We start from the raw sequence: 23,244 nt of genomic DNA, 5'->3' as shown, positions 1-23,244 counted from the left end.
CCTTTAAATTAAAGAACCCCACTTACTTCTAATTTTCTTTCTATGTTACACTTTCTAGGCATTAAATACTCTTGGCTGCTTTCCTCTGGACTCTCTCCAATTGATCCATATCTGTCCTCAACTGCAGTGCCCCAACTGGACATTCTAGGCCATTCAGCTCAAAAGAAAAGATGGAAAAGTGACTTGAGCATTGTGGGTAGGTATTTTTACCAGATGATAAGTGATAGTTTTTTGTTTGTTTCTTTTCCCCCAATTCTTTGACAAGGATGTAACACCCCTGAAAACCACTTTTGGGTTGAAAAGAAATCAGTTTTCTAGCAGCAAAGATAATTTCAGAATACAAGGTTGTACCAGTGAGTGAGTATGAACATCTCATGTCTTCAAATGAGTACAACAAATTTAAGTATTTTTCCAGCAGACATGCTTAAGTTGATTGATGGAAAGGTTTTATGTTCCATACACAAAGACGAGACAAAAGAACTCCAGCTAGCTCTTCTGAACTCAGAGAGGAGTTTTAGGAAGTTTCCAAATCATGGGAAGCACAGATAATGACAAAAATTTTGCTGCAGAACTTAACTTCACCAGATAGCACTTGACTCTTTCATTATTTACTTGCTACAAACAAAAGCCTAAATAATATAATGAGAAACTACTTGCCAAACTTACAAGTAACTCAAGTAAAACAGTAAAATGCCAGTAAGGAAATTAGGTACTCCAATGGCAAATACAATACAAGCCAATCAACAACATTCTCAACACTGATCCTTTTTTGTGATTGTTTAGAGAGATACAGTCACCGCAAAATCTTGAATGGTGCAGAAAAAATAAAAAGCTGTCAATTGCTGATTTTTAGAGTTTACCTATTTCTTACCTTTCTTGTGGAACAGCAAACCAGTACTCGTGTTTTTTGTCCCTTTGTGCATACTGTTGCATTGTTGCACTTGCTTGAGAAACAAATGTTTTTCTCATAGGTTTTCCAACCCTGAGACACAGAAACTTGTGAGATCGATGCCGTCTTTTTTCCTTCATAACAGAAGAACCTATTAATAAAGACAAAGTAAGCTGTCCACAATGTACTAGAGAGTGTAACAAAACCATTAACTAAATTAGAAAATTGAGGGACATAGGACTTTTGTATAAGTAATGGGAAATGGGGTAAGATAAGCAGTAATAATAACCTACCCCTTTTGTTATGAAAATCATATCAGCAGAATTAACTTCAGAATACAACATACTAAATAATTCTAACATTCATTTCTGCTTCCAGCTACAGAGCACATTATTACAGCATTTCATCCAGGTTTGGAATTATTCAAAAGGTATTCTTGATGCATACTCTCAACACTGAATCACCAGCCTCCCACCATTGAACAGCTATCCCACATACATGAAAAAGATATTGTGCTAAATACGTACTTCGGCTTGATTCACACGTATCAGAGTTGTCTGTTAGTTGCTTATCATTAACAAGGGAAAACCTTCTGGCCCTATTGATACAGGATTAAGATGAATTCTAACTTGTTAGCTGTTACCTCATTCTGAGGTTTCCCTGCTTCCTGGCAATTCTGTAGCAAGGCAAGCTTGGGATGGATAACCACCAACAGGATAAAAGATACAAAGGGGCTCTTTCTCCCAGGGTTTTCTTTGGTTTATTTCTTCATGGCTTCCAGGGGACAAAGAGGAAGTTTCCCAAAGTCTGGGGTCTTTTCTAGGGTCAGGAAAGGGGAGCGGAAACTTGACTTCCTACCAATAGGATAACAGAGGGGTCAGTCCATAGATTTTACAGGGGTAACAGGAATTAAGGGACATACTATTCTTAATACATCTTGGGTACAGGGTTACAACAGTTAGCTATATCAAACACCTCAGTGATATGAACGTCACCTCAGGATGAAGTACACTGGATGTTGCAGTACAGGACTTTTCTCTCTGGTAGTATATTTAACTGAACTAATAAAATAATAAAATTATATGATTACTCTCAAGGTCTGAATTGTCAAGTCAGCACAAGGTAAAGAAAGAAGCCTTCTAAAAATTGTTTTTTTACTAGATTATTTGCCCAATTCTCCAGCCACAAGAGACTTTTTTAAAGCAAGAAAGGTAAATGTAAATTTAAGAGTTATTATGGTCAGTTATGACACTAAAGGGTTTTTCCTAGATCTGGTATTACATGTACATATAGGTAAGTTTCTGCTTCCCAGGACACACCTTTTCTTCACAGCTGAAGTTCTCCTTCAGTGTTTATGCAGACCAGATCCACTAAGTACAGAAAATACCACCTTCTTGCTCTATAAACATTGCAACTATGTTTTTTTAATGAGATTTTCACCTGAAAGTTTAGAACAGTACTGTTCCACAAAAGACTATTTTTTTCCTAGTAACTATTTAAACATGTGTGTCCTAATTTTCAGTTGTTTTCAGTCAACATTTTAGAATTATACCTGCAGCATACAGTATAGTAAATCAGCCATAACAATATGCATTATTTTGAAGCATTTTATTAATGTGTAAGCTCAAAGGTAAACTGTCAGATTGAAAAAGAAGCATTAAAAAGAAACAAAAAAACCCAAAAAAACCTGTTTCATAGGACTGGCATGCATACTGTGGTAGTATTAGATAAATACTCTGCAAATGATTTGTTATTTGTGATTTTGGTCCTTCGGAGGCAGAAGATTAGGATGTCCCTGAGCTCAGAGAAGTGGGATTAAGGTTCCAGCTATCAGATAAGAAAAAACAATTTAGCCCTGCCCTAAGTTTCAAAAAGACTATTTCAGATGCCTTTTTTTCTGAGTTCTCCAAGATCTTCTTGTATATTTGAAACAGAATTAATGAGAAAAGATTTTAGCAATGGCTACTGTTTCTCATGCCTCTTGTCTTTCAATCTCTGCCAATAATCAACTAAGCAGCAAATATTTTGACATGCTATCATTAATGATATTTTAGCTTGTTTATATACACACAAAATTATAGACGGTTAGAATTTCTCCAAAGTATCAACCACACATCTAGCTTTATTTCAGTCCAGTGGTTAACAAAAGTGCCTACAAAAACAGAAGCTTTGGCAATTAAAAAAAAAAAAAGTAGATACAAGTGAGACCTTTTCAGTTATTCTAGTCTACTCGTAAGTATCTGCATCACCTGTTCAACATTCAGATCATTAACTCCAAACTCAAACATCTGACCTCTGCAAAGTCCAAAAAACAGTAGTTCTCAAAACAGCCCCAAAAGAGAAAAAAATTCAATTAAGTTCCTGCTAAATAAAAGAGACAAAAAGACTGTTTAGGTAAGTTATTGATCCAAAACTCACAGTACAGTTACTTCAGAGTTTTATTTTGAGGAAGCTGAAAATGTTTACTATATTTCAAATTTTAAATGACCTGGTGTTTTTAGTGACCTACTGTTAATAGATGTCATATTCAGTTTGATGGTTTTCAAGAGTTTTATATAACAGATCTTTCACCTTGGTTCTGTTTAATCGTGCCTGTAGAAGCTTCACCAAATCTATCCAGGTTGAGAAATATTACTTCATAGTTTACTCGTTTATTTGCATTCTGCTAATACAACAGGCAAGAATAACAAATGTAATAATTCCTACTGAAGTTGGATTGAACTGGTACAAATCACCAAAAAAGGATCTTGTGCTTCCTGTATTTTTTTTTTCTTTGTACTTTACCCCATCAACCTTAAGTGAGGCAGCAGCACTATGTGCATATAAGGGTTCTAGCCATCATTCTTCTGTAGGATTGTATGCAGACAATTTTTTGGTTATATAAGTAATTTCACAAATACAAACTGCACGGAGTATAAACCGCACTTCCGGTGTGTCAACAACATTGATGTCTTTGTCAATAAAAAAGCCACACCCAAATATTAGCCGCACTTTCGTTCGTAGCGAGGATCCGTGTGCAACTTTCACAAATTTGCCAATTGCGGCATAGCGGGGTTTACTGGCTTAGGGCGGGGCCGAGTGGCCGAGTGGCCCAGCTTGGTGTCAAGGCTCTGCGGGGCCGCTCGGGTGGTGGTGCCGCTGCTGCCGCCAGGCTCGCTCACCCCCCGCCTCCCGTCTGCACCGCCGCCGCCGCATTTGCTCGCCCTGGCCGGCACTGCAGGCCCCTGCGCTGCCAGGCTCCCCCACGCTGCTGGCCCCAGTTCTGCTGGGCTTTCCTGCGCTGCTGGCTCGGGCTCTGTTGCCCCCCCCACCCCACGCTGCTGGCCCGGGCTCTGCCACCCACCCCCTGCACCGCTGGCCCCGCCTCTGCCAGGCTTTCCCACCTCTGCCGGGGCTGGCTGGGCTCCAGCTTGGCTTGGGGCTGCCACGGGCTCTCACTTCCGTGTTGGCAGCTTTTAGAATATTGTTAATATATTAGCCACCCTGGTGTACTAGCCGCACTTCTGGGTTTCCACCAAAATTTTGGTGAAAATGGTGAGGCTTGTATTTGTGAAATTACTGTATATATCTATATGCATTTACTCTGCAAACATACAGATCACATAACACAAAATAACCTGCGGTCATTCAATGATACAGTCTTACAGAAAAACAAAATGAAAGCATTTAATGCAACTTATTTACAAATATTCATTCATAAGAAGAGCAGAAAATGTGCCAAAGAACACTTAGTACCCGAATTTTTTTAAAGTCACAACTGGCAACTACTGATAGCTGACATTTGCCAGAGGACTACTTCTAATATTTAAGGCATAAGAGTCAAACTAAGCACAGAATGATGCAAGTATTGTCCTAGTTGGGAGGACAGGTATCTGCTAAGAAAGGCAGAAGCTTCTCTTTGAAATGAAAAATGTAAACCCCTCCCTCCAAATTATTAGAATTTTGAAATCAAGGGGTTCTCAGGCAAGATATGGGAATTAGGAATAACAGTTCTTTTCTAGGGAGATTAAAATAGAAATATAGTACTACAAAAAAACAAACTCCAAACCCTGACAAAGTCAGAGTACAACCTGACACCCTGTCAAGCAGGGTATTGGTAGCAATCCCATTAAATGGCATCTGCATCCTCCTGCAGTGACAGATGTGGCTCAGTTGAAGCAGTGCTCCTGCAGAAGGTGCAGTTTCCCTCCGGAGGTCCAGTGATGATGTGGAGGACTCCCCTTTCCCTCTGGAGTCCAGTGGAGAAAGGGGCTGCCTTAGTGTCCCAAAACCTCTGTTTTTATCTTGGTAAGAAATGTTGGGCTCTTCCCCCTGGCTGGAGCAACTTCCAATGGGATGAAGTAATTTTATCAGTCACCCAGTAGGACTCAATGGGCCATTAGCAGAAAATGACTCGCTGGAGGAAGGATGGGTTGTGAAAAGATAAAGAACAATGGCCCGTCTGGTTTCAATGGATGGCCCATTAGCAGAATATCTCCCACGGGGATAAGGATAGTTGCCCCCACCCTCAACAGATGGTGATAGAATAGATACCTTTTATCCCATCCTGTACTGTAACCCAAAACAGTATTCATCTGTGGAGACTGCTAGAAGGACTAGGAAAATTCCAGCCAGGATTTTTCCCAGCCTCTGCTTAGCTCTAGCTCAGAACCTTTCCCAGCTGTGAGCATTCTTAGCTCCAGACAGGATTCTTTCCCAGGAAAATCCTTTATCAGAGGTAGGAAAGAATTAATAACATAGATTAGCACTGATGACCGTGGGACAGTACATGACATGGGGTGTTTCTCCTATTGTCCAATAAGCTACTGTCCTGTCTTAGTTTTGCAGACCATCCTATAAATATAGATCAGGTTTTTTAATCAGGTGCTTCTCTTGCCCAAGAAGAAGTGTGTTGCTATTATTCGCCTTTCCTAGCGTGATTGTGACATCTGGAGGTTCCAACGAGATCGTGCTCAAACAGGAGATCGCGCTCAACCAGGACTTCTCCTCAGAAGCCGAGCGGTGAGACATGCAACAGCCGAGTCCTGCAGCACAGAGTGGCGCAGAGCCGTGCAGACTCGCTGTGCCTGGAGCCTAGACAGCTGAGCCACCAAGACCTCGTCTGGGAAGCCACACAACACGTTGGACTGTTTTTCCCCTCATCGCAGAAAAGTAGTTTTCTGTTCCCCTACCCCCTGGCTTAGTGGCTAGATAGGAAACGTTGTAACGATGAGGAGTCCTTTAACCAAGCAAGAGGAATCCATACTCTCAGTTTGGAGGGGTGTTCTGGAAAGCTCGGAAACCCTGGTCCCAGACAGGCATTTAGTCGCCTTGTTAGCTTGGGCCAGAGTGTAGGTTCTCTGATGATCCAGAAGTAGCCTTTTCTCCGACAGCATGGGGGAAACTGGGATGCCCTGCGGGTGGGAGACCTCAGTTTCTCCCCTGATAGTTACCTTGGGAATCATTAATCGAAGCATGACAGAAGACGATGAGGAGGATGAGGCAGGGAGTGAGATTTCTGAGAATCTGCCGAGCTCAAGGACTCCCCGCTCAGATCCTCTGTGGGTGACGTATCCCTTGCCCAAAGACTACGCACTGCCTGTCTATCCTTCTCCAAGGGATTTTGTTAAACTAGCGTATCCCTCACCAGCAGCACTGGAGCGATCGGGCACCACAGAGGAGAGCGGAGCGAGTCACCCTCCTCTGTTCACCCCACAGCCCCCATCTCCCCGGCACTGGGGCCTGGGATTGGGACAGTTGCAGAGAGCCAGCTGCCCGCTGATGTCACCGCACCCTCTACACCCCATCTGCCTGCGCAGGCTGTGCAGTTGTCGTCTCTTCCTGTCAATCTTACTGTGCAGATAGCGGATGCTGTGGCGGGCTGGACCATAGCGGCCACGGACACCGTGCTGGCAGCTTTCACAGCCGCTCATGCAAGGCAACCTATGGTGGCAACACCCTCGCAAGGGGCAGGTGCGCTGTGGCAGCCACCGCACAGGGCCCATGCCGCCTGCGCGTGGCCTGAGCGCACCACTGGCGGGCGAGCTACAGGGGTGGGGGCAGCGCCGCCCTCCCCTCATCACTGATGTCAGAGCCTGACCCACCTCTTGAGGGGAGGTGACGGCATCCCTCCTCGGCTGTGGGGGGAGTGGTGCCACCTGCTATGCTGCCCCCAGCGCCCGCTCACCTGGCAGCGTGGGTTTCCCCCTCTGGTTCACCAGGGATGCCACCTGGTCCCTCGCCGTTTCCAGGGCCATATTCTGCCTCGCCAACAATGGACGGTGCCACCACTCCTGTGCCCATGACTGAACCTTTTTCATCTGTGCCTGGGGCTGCTGTGTCGTCTCCCATTGGGCAGGGGCCAATTCCATCGTTTCAGCCCTGTGCTGCTGGTGTTGATGGACAGAGGCATGGTCTTGCTTCAGAGAGTCATTGACCCTGCAGCAGCTTGCGGACGCTTCCTCTGTGCTCCATGACATTGAGACCAAAGAATCACCACAGCTTCTGGGAAGCTGTAAAGCTTCGAGCATCACAGCAGGGTGATTGGGATCTGCTGGAGCGCATAGGGATGCTGGAAGGAGGTGTCCTTTGGGTGGAAGAGAGTATCCAAGTGAATTCAGCTGAGTTTGGCCACCAACTGGTGGTGCAGATTCTCAGGCCTTTCCCATCTTTAAGGCTGTTCCCAATACAGGGCAGACAGATAGGCATGACCCTATTGCCTGGCATGTCATTCAAGACTTGCAAGACAAGGTTGCACAGTTTGGGCTTGGTTCTACACAAGCTATGCAAATTATTAGGGTGCTGAATACAGATCTGCTGGCAGCTTATGATGTTAGACACATAGCCCAAGTGCTGTTTCAGCCAGTTCAATTTAGTGGACAACTGGAAGCAGATAGATGACAAGGCTGCCACAGAAAATATGATGCGCCCACAGGAAGACCCTATATATGCTGCGGGGAGTGATACTTTGATGGGCCAGCATCACTCCTTTATCGCTGATCTTCAAGATATCTGGGATCCTTTGATCCTTGAACAATGTCAAAAAATAGGGTTTGCAGCAGTTCTAAGGACAATAGAAGCTGCAGCCCCAAAGCCAAAATATGTGAAAATTACACAGTTTGTTGAGAAAGTGGTAGCAGCTTTGGAAAAGCAGGTTGAGGATGATACTCTAAGGCAGCTGTTACATAAACAGCTGGCCAGAAACAATGCTAATATCAATTGTATAACAATTATACAGGCTCTGCCCAGAGACCCCTCGACTGACATGGTGCAGGCATATGCTAATGTAGGAACCGTAGATCATGAGATCTCTACTTTAGCAACTGCCATGTGGCACCATCAGATATCAGGGGGTGGTCAGCAGAAACAGGAACAACAAGGGCAAGAACAAGCAGAAGGCACAGCAGTAGAAGGCTGATATGCCTACCTTTTGGTGTGCTAAGTGCAAAAAACCAGGTCACTATGCAAACAAATGGAAAGAAGCCTGTTGCTGGCCAGGGAAAGGGACAGCCGAGCACTCTGGGGTACAGCAGGCAGATAGAAGCAGTGCCTCAGAATCCAGTGCTGACACAAGTTTCCTCAGCCAGCATGCAGCCAGCACTTGGGGCTCCACCGGGGTGGATATACACACTGCAACCATAGTCATCTTAGACTCTGTTGGTGGGCATAAGGTTCCTTTGGATGCTTTTGGACCATTAGGCCAGGGGCTGAGTGCACTACTTATAGGACCATCTAGTGCCACTCTCCAGGGAATCTATGCTCACCCCGGTGTCACTGATGCTGATTTTACAGGTCACATTTGTGCTATGGTTTCTACTCCTTGTCCCACTCTCCCTATCCCCGCAGGAACACGCATTGCTCAGCAACACGCATTGTCCCTTTTCCTTCCTGTGTTTTCAGGGTTGATCAACAAGATCCTAGAGACAGTGGGTTTGGATTTACAGGACCGCCACAGGTCTTATGGACCATGAATATCTCTGATCAGTGTCCACAGATGATGCACCCTTGGATGGTACCAGGTGCCAACCCACCTCAAACTCAACTCTGAGGTTTGATTGACACCAGGGCAGATGTGACAGTGGGGCCATTGGCCATGCGGGAGGTCAGGCACATTGAAGGATTGGGGGGGTACAGCACGGACCTTTGTAAGTCAAAGGCCTGTGTTGATCAAGAATTTTGAAGGGCAGACAGCTAGCGTCTGACCCTACATCGCTGCAGCCCCTATCAACCTCTGAGGTCGGGATGTTTTGGCTCCCTGGGGAGTGTGCATTCAATCTAATTTATAATTTGGGTCACTGAGGTGAAGGGCGGGAATTATCCTGTGATGTCTTTGCATTGGTTGACTAATACCACTATTTGGTAGAATCAGTGGCCCCTACCAAGATACAAATTACAATAATTTCACAATTACAAGCCACACCAATTATAAGCCACACTTCCAGGGTGTCAGCAACGTTTCGCTTTTCCTCCATATATAAGCCACACCGGATTATAAGCCGCACTTTCATTCACAGCGAGGATCTGCGTGTAACTTTCACAAAGTTGCCAATTAGTAACAGAATTGCGGGATCGCAGAATTTACTGGCTCGGATCGGGGCCATGCAGGCTCGGATTGGCCCCGCTTTTCCCCTGCCAGGGCCCTGCAGGCTCGGATCAGCCCCCTCCCCTCTCCGCTGGGGCTGAGCAGGCTCGGATCGGCCCCTCCGTCCCCCCGCCAGGGCCGTGCAGGCTCGGATCAGCCTCGCTTTTCCCCCGCCGGGGCCGTGCAGGCTCGGATCAGCCTCGCTTTTCCCCCGCCGGGGCCGTGTGGGCTCGGATCGGCTCGGGGCCGTGCAGGCTCGCACTTCCGGGTTAGCAAATTTCTGAACCTCATCAATATATTAGCCACACCTGATTATAAGCCACTTTTCGGATTCGGACCAAAATTTCAGTCAAAATGGTGCAGCTTATAATTGTGAAATTACTGTAATCACCCTTCATCAATTGGTACAGGAACAATTGCAGCAGGGACACACTGAGCCTTCTAATAGTCCCTGGAATACCCCTGTTTTTGTCATAAAGAAAAAAAATCAGGTAAATGGAGGTTGTTACAGGATCTCTGAAAGATTAATGCAGTTATGGAGAGCATGGGGGCATTGCAGCTTGTTATGTCCACCATGCTCCCTGCTGGATGGGACATTTTGGTCACTGATTTGAAGGATTGCTTCTTCACAATCCCCTTGTGTCCTGAAGATAGGCCAAAATTGTTTTTATGGTGCCTGCAGGGAACAATTCTGAGCCAGGACAGAGACATCAATGGAAGGTTTTCCCACAGGGTTGCCATAATAGCCCAAATATTTGTCAGTGGTATGTGGCTCAGGCCTTGTCTGGAGTCTGCGAGCAGTTTCCTGACATGTATTTTTATCATTACATGGATGACATCGTGGTAGTAGCTCCTACTCAGGATGAGTTGCTGAAGATAGAACCTCGGCTGCTTGCTGCTTTATGCTGTTATGGACTGCAAGTGGCTCCAGAGAAGGTCCAGTGGCAACCGCTTTGGAGATATTTAGGGGTCAAGATCCTGGATAAGATGATCCAGCACCAAGAGCTGCAATTCACAGATTCTACTAAAACTGTGAATGATGCTCAGAAATTGCTGGGTATTATTGGTTGGTTGCGTCCTTACTTAGGACTGACCACAGAGCAGCTGATTCCACTTTTCAATATCTTGAAGGGGGACTCTCACTTGGATTCACCTCAGACTTTAACCCCCAAGGCACAATGAGCACTGCAGATGGTGCAGCAACATCTTTCTACTCATCAGGTATAACGAGTAGATCCTCCTGTTGATATCACTGTGTTTCTCATCAATCCAGATTTGCATCCTACAAGTATCATCGGCCAGTGAAATGGTGCCTGGTCCGATCCCTTGCACATTATGGCCATATAACTTTGGCACTCCACATGCTCCAACAGGTCAGGCCATTTTCGAACGCACTCATGGTACTCTGAAGGATGTACCTTTCTTGACAAACAGAAAAGGGGGATGGCTGGGGAAACACCACACAGCCAATTGGAAAAAGCTTTGTACACCATCAATCATCTTACTGTGCCACAAGATTCCAATAATCCTGTTATTGTGAAACACTTCACTTCATTGCAGGCTGCAGACGAGACCTACCTGCCTCGAGCTAAGGTCTTTATATAGGACTTGACCACAAAAAGTGGGAGGGCCCACATGAACTTATCATTTGGGGGTGCGGGTACGCTTGCATCTCAATGGATACCGGGGTTCACTGGCTACCTGCAAGATGTGTCTGCCCTGACCTGTGATATCAGAGACAGAGTAAGGCTGATGCACAACCTTTGAATGCTGACCAACATGTCCACCACCAGCCAGACTGTCCCTCTACAAGCAGAGGATGAACATTCATCTGTTTCCCTTGGAATCATTTTAAGTTACTAGGACATTGTTAGATAGGTTTCCTGGGATGTATTAGAGATAATAAACCTGGTGAATGGTGGCAGGTTTTGTATTAGAGAAATAGAGAAATAGTGGTTTTATAATTATCCTTGTAAGGAAGAAGACACCAGGTTTTAAGATTGCCCTAAGCACTTCAGATATCCCCAGGTCTCTTGAGTTGTGTTTGTTCTGCTTTGCAAAGGGCCCTGTGGGGGATTACAAACACTTCTCTTCCATTTCTTTTTTAAAACTAAAAGGGGGACTTGTGGACGCTGCTAGAAGGACTAGGAAAATTCCAGCCAGGATTCGTCCCAGCCTCTGCTTAGCTCTAACTCAGAATCTTTCTCAGGTTGTGAGCGTTCTCAGCTCCGGGCAGGATTCTTTCCCAGGAAGATAGTTTTATCAGAGGTAGGAAAGAATTAATAACATAGATTAGCACCTGGTGTTGACTGTGGGACAGTACATGATGTGGGGTGTTTCTCCTGTTGGCCAATAAGCTACTGTCCCGTCTTAGTCTCACAGATCATCCTATAAATACAGTTGGGTTTTTAATAAGGTATTTTTTTTGCCCAAGAAGAAGTCTGTTGCTATTATTTGCCTTTCCTAGTGTCATAGTGACATTCATCTGCTTCAAATTTCAAAATTCAGCTACTTCACTAAAAGAATTGAAAAAAAAAAGAACAACCAACAAAAAAAAAAAAAAACAGAAAACCCAACAAGCAAAACTATTATATAATATTTTGAAGTGTAGACAACTTTCTGTTAACCAAAGAATTCTACTCAACACTTCTATTCAGTACTTCAATATAATTTCAACCTTAATAATTAACATAAGTTAACCTTCAAATGCACTTCAATTATCTTTAATGCCTGTCATACACTAATAGATTATTTTCTAGTTCCCCAAGTATTGCATAATGAAAAAATGTACTTATCTCCATTAGTAAGATGGGAAGGTATCAGAAAATAATTTGCAAATTTTTTAGAAAGCAAAATCAAATTCATCCAGAAGCATATTTAAGTTGTTTAAAGACACAGCATATTTCTATACAATAAAAACTTCACCAGACTTTCAGTGTAACTTCCAACTAATAATTCCAGGTTCTGATCTTTGCAGAAGAATCAAGGTACTCAAGAAATAAAACCTAGCTCTTCCCCATATCCACTAGTTTCCTAGCATCTAGCCCTTATTTGTCCTGAACCAAGCTTTTTTGATTCTTAACCTTGTTCTAATCAGCATCAAAGTACAACAAGATGCAAGTGAAAGAACGTTCTGAAAGCATCAAACACAGTGTTAAGACTCCATTGTTTGTTGCTCACACCATAAACTTTAACCACAAAGCAGACATGCTACAAATATCAAATTAATCCCCTAAAATTCATTCACATACATGTACACTGGGGATGAAAATTTAAGCAACAGCTAACTGATTGCTAAAGAACGCTTTTAGCAAATCTCCTACAAAGATACTGTGATTTAATATGATCATAAATATCATTTCAATGAGGAAGAACTACAAAGTTACCTATGTTCTCAGTTTCCTAAACAATATTTTCTCCAATAATTTATGTAAAATTTAACTTTGGAGTATTTTCATTGAAGACTATAAATCAAGGTAATATAAGTAGTACATGGAGAGATATGTTGTATAGCACTAAAAAACCACAAAATTTCCATTAAACTGCACGGTGTTACATTGAAAATCTGAAGGTTAACACTGTATCCATAAATGCCCGTTGACTCACCTTCTAACCGCCCATCTCCTGCAGATACAGCTTTCTGACTGATTTCTTTTTGTGAATCCTGGTGCATGTTTTCTCTTTGTTGTTTTGTTTGTTGCATAGTGTGAGTCTTCCAGAGCTTGCGGAGTTCTTCAACTTCTGCCTCTGAAGTTGAGTCTTGACTTTGCTCTCTCACTACTTTTCTTTTGCTAGGTGTCTCTTGCTTTTGAGAGTCTGTGGTATCTTCACAACCCGGACATTCCTCCTGCATCTCATTATCTGCTTTTTTTCCTGTTGAGGAACCCTGATCCTTGCCCACTTCTGTCTCCTTGCTGTGCCCCTCACTACCCTGTGATTTTTGTAAAGATTGCTGGAGGACATCTGCAGTATTTTCACCAGGTTCTTGTCCCCCTTTTACAGACCTTTTAGCATGTTCTGAACTTAAGTGGGTACCAAACTGTTTAACATCAACTACTTCGGCACTGGGCTTTAAGTCACTGGCAGCTTCATTTGAGTCTGAAATGACTGTTAAACATTCAGCACTAGTCTGGTTTATTGTTTGGACAGATTCTGATGATGCTCCAGAAGATTTATCTTGTCGAAGCTCATCTGAGGAAACAAGTTCCTCACGTATTGGAGAGAGTTCTGATTCTGTGAATACATCTTCTGAAAGAGACTCCTCTGTGCTTCTTGGTGCAGTACTAGCACTGTCATTGCCCGTGTCCCGAACCCTGGAATCCGCGTCATCTGTATTGCTCTTTCCAGCCTTCTTGGAATGGCCAAGTTCCCTTACTGACAGTTGTTCTACATCTCTGTTGAGCAAAATAAGAATGTTGTTATAACAGGTACCTCTGAAATATCAAACTCTTTTCTTCACCATGCTTAAGCACCCTAAAAACCAACTTAATCCAGAGCATTAGTACTAATTGCTAATAACAAGCATAAAACGTGATGCCATAATGGTAAACATGGCTGATCTTTTGCCACCATAACTTAGTTAGCACTTCCCAAGCTCATGACATGACTTTCACAATAAACTCTCCTATGAAACTATGAGACTGTGAGGGGCACTTAAAGTATAAAAATAAAATAAAAATCAAAATAAAACCAACAAAAAGCTACACACAACCATAATCTCTAAAGGTAAAAATGATCTACAGTCTTTCAAGTTTTGTTTCCCCAAGAGGTCAGTACAATTGTACAGACATGTCCCACCCTACAAGGAAGCTAACACCTAGCTCACAGGTAAGAAGTGAATGGCAGAAATCATCTGGTCTAATCTCAGATATCAAAGCCAGTAAATGCAGAACAGTAGGAACCATCAATATATGTCTCACTATTCTGCCCATAGAAAATACCTGAAACAGTGTTTAGTTGTCTTTGTCAGGTACCTAAATTAGAAGATATCACTATTTGGCAAAATGAATCCCAAATTATTTCATACTACTAAAGATGATGATAAATAGTGTAAAAAAAAGCAAGCATAAAAATATATTTTACCCAGAGGAAATAATCTTGCTTAAACCTGCCTTTCAAAATAAACTAACTAGAAATTCTATGACTTTTAGAAGAGGAAGACTAGAAAGGTACTATGGACATGCTCAAGTAGACCTACAGAACTCAAGCTTTTCCCTGTTGTCAAAAAAACCTGGGCAGTACACAGCCATCACAAAAAATTCTCATACTGAAACATACTCTTGACTAGAATTCTCAATGTCAACTCCTTTGCTATCAGAAGCACACCAACTCTTCCATTACCTAGTACTAAATGCTTTTTAATAGCTTGTACATTAATCTGTTTTGAAGGACAAATTCATTCCACAGTCTCACAAAACTTTATATTCAGTTACATCATATTACTGACAAGTTGCTAAAATTCAGCAAAGTGTTTGCAAAGCATATACACCCTCTAATCTAAGCATTAACATAAAACTTGCAATAAGCTTTAGCTGACAGACTAATTTTGCTTACAAAGCACACGGGTTCAGCTTTAGAATTCATTATCTAGTAGGCTAGGCCATTTCTTTAAATTTTCAGGATTATGCTCATTTATAGGTGCTATCTTACACAAGCACAATGTAAGGGTCATGAAATCTGTAAAACATCTCTATGCAGTCAGACATTTTTTGTCCAGTTTCATCATAGATTGTGGCTTATATAAAGAAAACATACAGCACAAAATTTCAGTTTTAAGAACCAAAGCATCCGTTGGACTTATGACCATTTTCCATATCAACAGTTTGAATACTGAAAATAAGATTGCTTTCCCAACTTTAAGCGTGTTTGACAGTTGGCAAAATTGGGAGAGTGGAAGAAGGTTAACTGCAACAGTGGAGTATGTAGGGGGGAAAAAAACAGTGAGAAAATATGATTTAAGTATCAAATACCACAAGACACTTGGGTCTTGTCAGATCTAGCAGAAGCTGTTAGGATTTTTGCTAACAGACTTAAAATATTTAATTTTTGCTTTCCCCCAAATGTACAAATATGCCTCACACTTTTCTAAGGCACATTAGTGCAGGGACTGAGGAAAACACTAGCAGCTAGTGTTCCATCCACTAGTTTATAAAGCTGACAACATAAAATAAATTGTACATACACGCCTCTGAATGCAGAGTGTGACCTTTTGTAAGCAGACCCATTTTCATTTCATATGCATTCATATTATAAACAAAACAGAAAATGCATGTGCTAAAGGATCACAAAAATCAACAGCATTATAAAGTCATTAACAAACTAAACATTTTAGAAAATACTTGTTTTGCAACTGCTATACCATGATCCAAGCATAGAGTAATCTAGTTATTTCCACTGTGTATCAACTGAAATAGGAACTGTGAGCAACTTTTTAAAACTCAATCTGGAAAATAAACTTTCAGAAAGAAATCATGCTGAAGGCATCATCATTCTACATCAAAAGCCCCAACAGTAGCACTATAACAAAATGTACTTCAGCTGCCCTTTCAATAGACATGTGACATCAGGCAGCAAACAAGACCATATCAAGATACCAATCCACTCTTAGGTTTATACCAAAACTGAGCTTAAAAATGGTATGAGGAAAGTTTAGTACTTCTGAGTGTCCATATAGTTAAGATTATCAAGAAAGAGGTGCTCAGGGTATTACCTATATGAACTGTAAGACTGTCTTTTTAAGAGTTATTGAGTATCTTTAAAAATGCAACTATTTAAAGTAGGGAAGAGCATTACATATCAAGCAAACAGCTTGACACTCTCTTGGTTAAAGAAGCCCACTTCCCGCAGCTAGATAATCGAGGCAGTCTGCAAATGTTTGTGCTTTATGGGCTGTGATAGGTAAATGGTGGCACGATTTTTTTTAAATCTTTTTTTGGCTTTCAAGACAGAATTTCTTTTTCTGATGACAATATAAAAGCTCAGCACAAAAACCAGAATGGAACAAAGATTTCTCAGAAAGCTCTTCAAAGTTGATTATAAATGCCTGCTGCAATAAAACCAGTGCTTAGAGCTCACCAATCCAAATTCACTGTTTACTTCAGAAAAAAGACTACACCTAAAGGTGACTATGCAGTCCCTCCCCTAGTCATAAAAGGAGAAAAATATACTCCTAGACCCATGATAATATATATGAATCTTAGAAAATGAATTTAAACCATTTGTCAGAGCAACAAGACCAAGATGCAAGTGAAAAATGCTAAACAATAAAAATTTATACCTAAAATTGTCAAAGCTGCACTTTATTATTGTGAACAGCAGTTTTTAAATCACTGAAGAATCAAACAACACCTATTACTGTTTACATAATAGTGGGGAACGGGCAGAGAAAATGATGTGGCATCACAGATCTTTATAAGAGACAATTGGAGGAAATTAGAATCCATGTATATAGAAGACATATCCTGTCTTATATATAGGATGTGAGAACTGAAGGTAAAGCAAACTTTCCACAGGATCTTTCCAAGCCAATCTTTGATATCCTTTCCTAACAAGAAAAAGAAAAATGCTGGCTTGCTAGTTTTGTGTGGTCAACAACATGGCTACGGTTCAGATTTACTCAAAGGTTTACAAACACTGTTCTATCTTACATGCTTAATGACTCCTTAATTTTGCTGTCCACAATTTCCTTATACAGAGCAGCTGACATCACTTCTTCCATTGGACACATGATGCCATATTCTTCACAGCCATTCTCTTGGACCAGAGGATCCATTTTATGAGGATCAAACATTATATTATTTGGCGTCACTAGCAGCACACCATTGACCGTACCCTAAAATGAGAGGGAAAAGAAGTGGTAATTTTTCTACTTCAAATTCCAGCTTATTCTTCATTTTTCAGTAGGAAAAAGGTATTTTCGATTTTTTTTAAAATAAAGTCATTTTTAATTTATATTTAAGCAACCTGTTATGTTATTAAGTCACTATTAAACACAAGAAACCGCAGCTTTTTCTGGGGAAGCAAATTTACACCATCCACTTTTCTCAGAGAAACAGTTTTATTCCTCACAACTAATCAATAACTGGTATTACTGAAGTAAGAGAAACCCTAACACACTGAAGAATACACTAAACAGTTCCTCTGAGATAAGGAGACGTCCTTCCCAGATAACCACAGGGTTTAACTGGCAGTTTTGAAAGCCATTTTTGTCCAAAACTAGACTCTTCACTCTTCTCTCTCACTTTCTAGTATTTTAGAGATATCTTCAAAACCTGTCATTTATTTTAATTTGCTTTACACAGAAGTTAGAGGCTGATACAAGTCCTTCTAACTTACTGGACATGTTGACTGATTGGACAAACTTGCACAGAATGAAACTAGAATAAAAAATACTCAAGATTATCAAAGATGAAACTTTGGATGGTTTTAATCACAATGATACTGCTGCAGTACATGAAAGCAAGTAGAGTTTAAACTTCACCTATGAAAAACTTTGAGGTTGATATTCATACCATGAATTGTAGGATTCCTATACAACACAAGCACAAAAACAAAGTAAATTTACAATATGCTGAACTTTCATTGAACAAAGAAGTTAGAAACACATGCAAACAGCAATTGCCTGCTATAAAAACTCATTTAATTGTTGAAACAGAGTTCAGGCTAAAGAATACTTCAGTTACAGATCTTGACTCCTAAAGACTTTTTAAATCTGGACAGAGATTCAAAACTTCCATGCAAGAACTCACTTCACGTGCTGTTGAAGGAATTAAATATTTAATCTTACTGACAAAACATTCAGAACTACTATAAACTGTATGTATTGGAGGAGATTGTTTTCAATTTTGTTTGAAGAAGATATTAGCACAGCATAAACACAGATACAGTTCTTCCTAACTCAAGAAATTTTGTTCCCAGGTGATGGTTGATAACCTTCACAGTGGAAAAAGAAAGATCCCAAGTAGTACAAATAAAAGTGCAAGTTATAAAAAAAATCCAAACCAAACCAAAAATATTATTAAAGTCTACAATAATGACCAATGCTATTTCTAGTACAGAAAAATGAAGACATGTCTCAAAAGCATCCCAAGAATCTGTATTTGAGTCTCTCAGTTGTTCAGTGCTTAATCAGATTTTACATACATCTTTTAGAGTGCAACACATGTGCTGAAGACTTCAAAGTCAGCAAAAGACATTTACATTAATTCCAAAGTGTTTAAAGTACTGAAACAAGACTGTTATGGGAATTTCGTTTCTAGCACTGTATCATGGAAATAGACTTTCAAAGTTGCCATCCAAGATGATAGCTGTCAAGAAGTCAACTTTATTTTTATCTATGTAGTCTAGAAAACAAATTTAACATGACTGCAGAAGTCAATGAGTCCACTAGAAGAATGACTGCTTCTCTTTAAACATAATTTCTGTAAATTGAGTGAATAATTAAAACAAAAAAGCAACAGTTTTTCTACATCTGAGCTCTTTTATTAACAGTCATGAAAATGGAATTATATTAATAGTCTTTAGATCTGACCCAGTCATAGTCCTGATAGCAGTTGGATGAGATGATCATTGTAGATCCCTTCCAATGAAATATCTTGTTCTATTCTTTCACTGTCCATATACTGAATGCAGATCTTCAAAACAGCCAGGCTGAAGAGAAAAGGTAAGCTGTATGACTGCTCTATCTGAGGGATTTAAGTGTTTCAACTTCCACAATTATGCATTACTCAGTAAAAAAAACCAGCAATTGAGTTCATTAGAGCTCTTAATTTCTAGAATAACATTGTCTTCATTTGTTCCCTATCTCATGGACATTCCTTGATAAATTAAGTACACAGGAAGTGTTAAAGCTTTTGAGGCAATAAAGAGATTACAGTAATTTCACGACTATAAGGTGCACCAGATTATAAGGCACACTTCTGGATGTCGGCAAAATTCCGAACTTTTGCTGATATATAAGGCGCACTGGACTATAAGGCGCACTTCCGGGTTCAGGGTAAAACTTTAGTCAAAAGGGAGCGGCTCATAATAATGAAATTACTGCAATTTCATTACTACAAGTCGCACCCTTTTGACTAAAATTTTGGTCTGAACCCAAAGTGTGGCTTATAATCAGGTGCGGCTTATATATGGACAAAGAATGAAAACTTGCTGTTTTAGTTTGGAGGACAGGTGTCTGCTGAGAAAGGCAGGAGCTTCTCTTTGAAATGGAGAATGTAAACCCCCTCCCTCCAAATTATTAGAATTTTGAAATCAAGGGGCTTTCAGGCAAAAATATGGGAATTAGGAATAACAGTTCTTTTCTAGGGAAATTAAAATAGAAATACAGTACTAAAAAGAAACAAACTCCAAACCTTGACAAAGTCAGAGTACAGCCTGACACCCCGTCAGGCAGGGTGTTGGTAGCAGTCCCATTCAATGGTGGCTGCATCCTCCTGCAGTGACAGATGTGATTCAGTTGAAGCAGTGCTCCTGCAGAAGGTGCAGTTTCCCTCCGGAGGTCCAGTGGTGATGTGGAAAAATCTGGTTTTCCTCTGGAGTCCAGTGGAGAAAGGGGCTCCCTTAGTGTCCCAAAACCTCTGTTTTTATCTTGGTAAGAAATGTTGGGCTCTTCCCCCTGGCTGGAGCAACTTCCAATGGGATGAAGCAATTTTATCAGTCACACAGTGGGACTCAATGGGCCATTAGCAGAAAATGACTCGCTGGAGGAAGGATGGGGTGTGAAAAGATAAAGAACAATGCCCCACCTGGTTTCAATGGATGGCCCATTAGCAGAATATCTGCCATGGAGATAAGGATCACTGCCCCCACCCTCAACAGATGGTGATAGAATAGATACCTTTTATCACACTCTGTATTGTTATGTGCAGCTTATAATCAGGTGTGGTTTATGTATAGACAAAGAACGAAAAGTTGCTGGTACTCGGACGTGAGGCTTATACTCGGTGCGTCTTATAATCGTGAAATTACTGTACTGTATATTTTTCTGTCAAAGGCTGTGCTGTCAAAACTGAGATCATTCATTCAACAAGCTCCAACGCTTTATAACTTGCTTTCAAGAGCACAGATAAGACTGCTTCACCTGACAGCACAGGCAAAAAACTGATTAAAGCATAAAAAGCTTTGTATGTTTGACATTGCTTATCTGAATCTAGCAAGTCACATCACCATAATAACACGTATGAAGAACTATCAACCACTCATTTCAGTTGTCTTGCTTCAAACTCAGTTTTAGCAGTTCAGAAAATACCTACTTACCCCTCCCAAATCCCACAAGTCAGGCTTGTTAGTATCTTAAGGAAACATCATATTAAGGACAAAATCCGTGCATGTGCAAGACTACTCGCTACATAAAAACAAGCTTAAGAGACCTCCTACTGTAAACAGAAGCTTCCTAGAAAAGACTGTCAACCTTCCATCTAACGGCAAAGAATCCCAAACCAGCACAATGACATAACCTTAGCATACATGGAACATCCTAAAGCCTACCTCTGCAGCCTCAAAGACACAGCTAGAAATAATAAAAGCTTACCTTGACCTTAGAAGAAACCCTTCTGGCTCAAGTTACCAGACATGGTCCACAGTCACATACTTTACTAGAGAAGAATCGCTGCTCCAAATTAATAAAAATTAAATTCCTAATAATACACTAATTAGCATTAGGATTTCTGTCACTTTTCATTATTACCTCCAAGAATCACCAACTATAAACCAACTATAAACCTAGGCAGCTAAGCAATGCTCAGGTAAGAGCCAGATAAAGAAACATTGTGCCTGGCTGCAGATTTTCCTTACAATAGTTTCACAAGTATAAGGGGCACCAGAGTATAAGGTGTACTTGCAGGTGTTGGCAAATTTCCAATCTTTGTTGATATATAAGGTGCACCATCATATAAGGCACACTTTTTTTTTCGCGGCGAGGATCCACACACAACAAAGTAACAAATTAGTAACAGAATCGTATGATTGTGGGGTTTACTGGCTCGGCTCGGAGCCAGGCCGGTTCAGCTCGGGGCTGCTGCAGGCTCGCAATTCCGGGTTGGCAAATTTCCGAACTTTGTCCTGACTATAAGTCACACTTCCAGGTTCACACCAAAATTTTAGTCAAAAGGGTGTGCCTTACTAGCGTGAAATTACTCTTTTTCAGACAAGCCAACATTTCTGACACTTTCTCTTACAATTTCTGTGACTGTTACAGGACATATACCTTCTATCTTTACTACCTTCTAACTTGTTTGGAGGAGTAAAAGCTTCCTTAAAACCTATTACTCAATAGATGTTGTTTCTAGTGTGGACAGAAACCAAGTGTTATTGATTCTGGGAGGTAAAAAAGGATAACATCAGAACACAACATTCAAGTGGGAGCACACAAGCCTTTGGCCAACTGGTTAAGAGCTGCTCATTGCATTATGCTAGTCTTCCCAGAGAGATGGAAACTGCAGCAACTCCAGCCTTTGAGAGCTACCACCACAGCTTTGCATAAGTCCAGAAAAAAATTGCTTCTTCATATACCTGAAACTTCACTTCCTTGTTGGCTTGCCATTAAGGATCAGACAGATTTCTATGTTAGCATTCCTAAAATATATATGCAATTGTTTTATCAGAGTACATTATTATGAACTCCAGAGCATTTTAGTACCATGCACTCATTTAAGGTTCTAAAACAACTTTTCTGGCTACTCATACACAGTTATGCACTATGGCAGCAGATGTCACAGTTGTCTCATAAAATACCCAGGAATTGGTAATAACAGTGACACCACAAAAAAACCTAGAGCATCTCTATCAATAGTGTGGCTGGCAGGACCAGGCAGTGACTGCCACTGTATTCAGCACTGGTCAGGCCACATGTCAAATACTGTGCTCAGTTCTGGGTCCCTCAATTCAGGAGGCACATCAAGGTGCTGGAGCAAGTCCATAAAAACCAAATCAAACTGGTGAACAGTCTTGAGAATAAGTCCTGTGAGCAGCAGCAGAGGGATCTGGGTTTGTTCAGCCTGGAGAAGAGGAAGCTCAGGAGGGACCTTGTTATTCTCTACAACCACATCAGGAAAGGTTGTAGCCAGGTGGGGACTGGTCTCTTCTCCCAGGCAACCAGGGACAGGCGAAAAAGAAATGGCCTTAAGGTGTGCCAGAAGAATTTGAAGTTGGGCCTCAGGAGGAATTTCCTCACAAAAAGGATTATCAAGCATTGGGATGGGCTGTACAGGGAGGTGATAAAGTAACAATCCCCAGAGATCAAATAAATGATTGGATACAACACTTAGTGCCACGGTCTAATAGACAACATGGTGATCAGGCAAAGATTGGACTCAACCTTAGAGGTGTTTTCCAAACTAAATGATCCTGTCATGCTGTTCTTGGTAAGTTACTTCCAACAAGCTAATTGCCCCTACTATCTCATAAGCACCAAAGATGACTGAGAGCCTAGTCTGCTCCCCATATAATTGCCTTGGTTCCTTGCTTTTGGAGCAGAGAGAACACTCCCAAGCTCCTTCTCTGACCTGGCAGAGCTACTGAAAAAAACTTCAGTGTGAATATATTCTTCAAAGTGAAGAATATCATGGGGCTTATTTATGAAAAACAAGGTCCTTCTCCTTTGTGGACTATTACACTGGGTCTTCAGCCCAGATCCATTTAAAATAAATCAAATACTCACTTAACATTTCAGAAACAGCTCTTTGACTTTATTTTTTACAAATTAAGTTTTTCAAAATAGCCACAAGAATTATTTGTACTAACACTGTTGTTAGAGAGTGAGGTCTTCAAATCAGAGTACAAATTCAAGCAAAAACAC

General features: G+C 41.2%; 1 protein-coding gene across 11 annotated transcripts in view; it reads right to left on the bottom strand.

Moving 5' to 3' along the window:
• OXR1 (oxidation resistance 1) overlaps positions 1 to 23,244 on the bottom strand; it is a 282,332-nt gene that overhangs the window by 34,488 nt on the left and 224,600 nt on the right. For all 11 annotated transcript variants that reach the window (XM_033082730.2, XM_033082648.2, XM_033082702.2 and 8 more), the window contains 3 exons: positions 17,096 to 17,280; positions 13,056 to 13,843; positions 872 to 1,040 (listed from right to left, as the gene is read on the bottom strand). In XM_033082730.2, the coding sequence (XP_032938621.1) occupies positions 872 to 1,040; positions 13,056 to 13,843; positions 17,096 to 17,280 (1,142 nt within the window). The remainder of the gene's footprint in view (positions 1 to 871; positions 1,041 to 13,055; positions 13,844 to 17,095; positions 17,281 to 23,244) is intronic.

Source organism: Catharus ustulatus, chromosome 1 (assembly GCF_009819885.2).
Source record: "Catharus ustulatus isolate bCatUst1 chromosome 1, bCatUst1.pri.v2, whole genome shotgun sequence".
Classification (NCBI taxonomy): Eukaryota; Metazoa; Chordata; class Aves; order Passeriformes; family Turdidae; genus Catharus; species Catharus ustulatus.
Note: the sequence above shows the minus strand (reverse complement) of the source record. Positions and strands in the feature narration are given on the sequence as shown.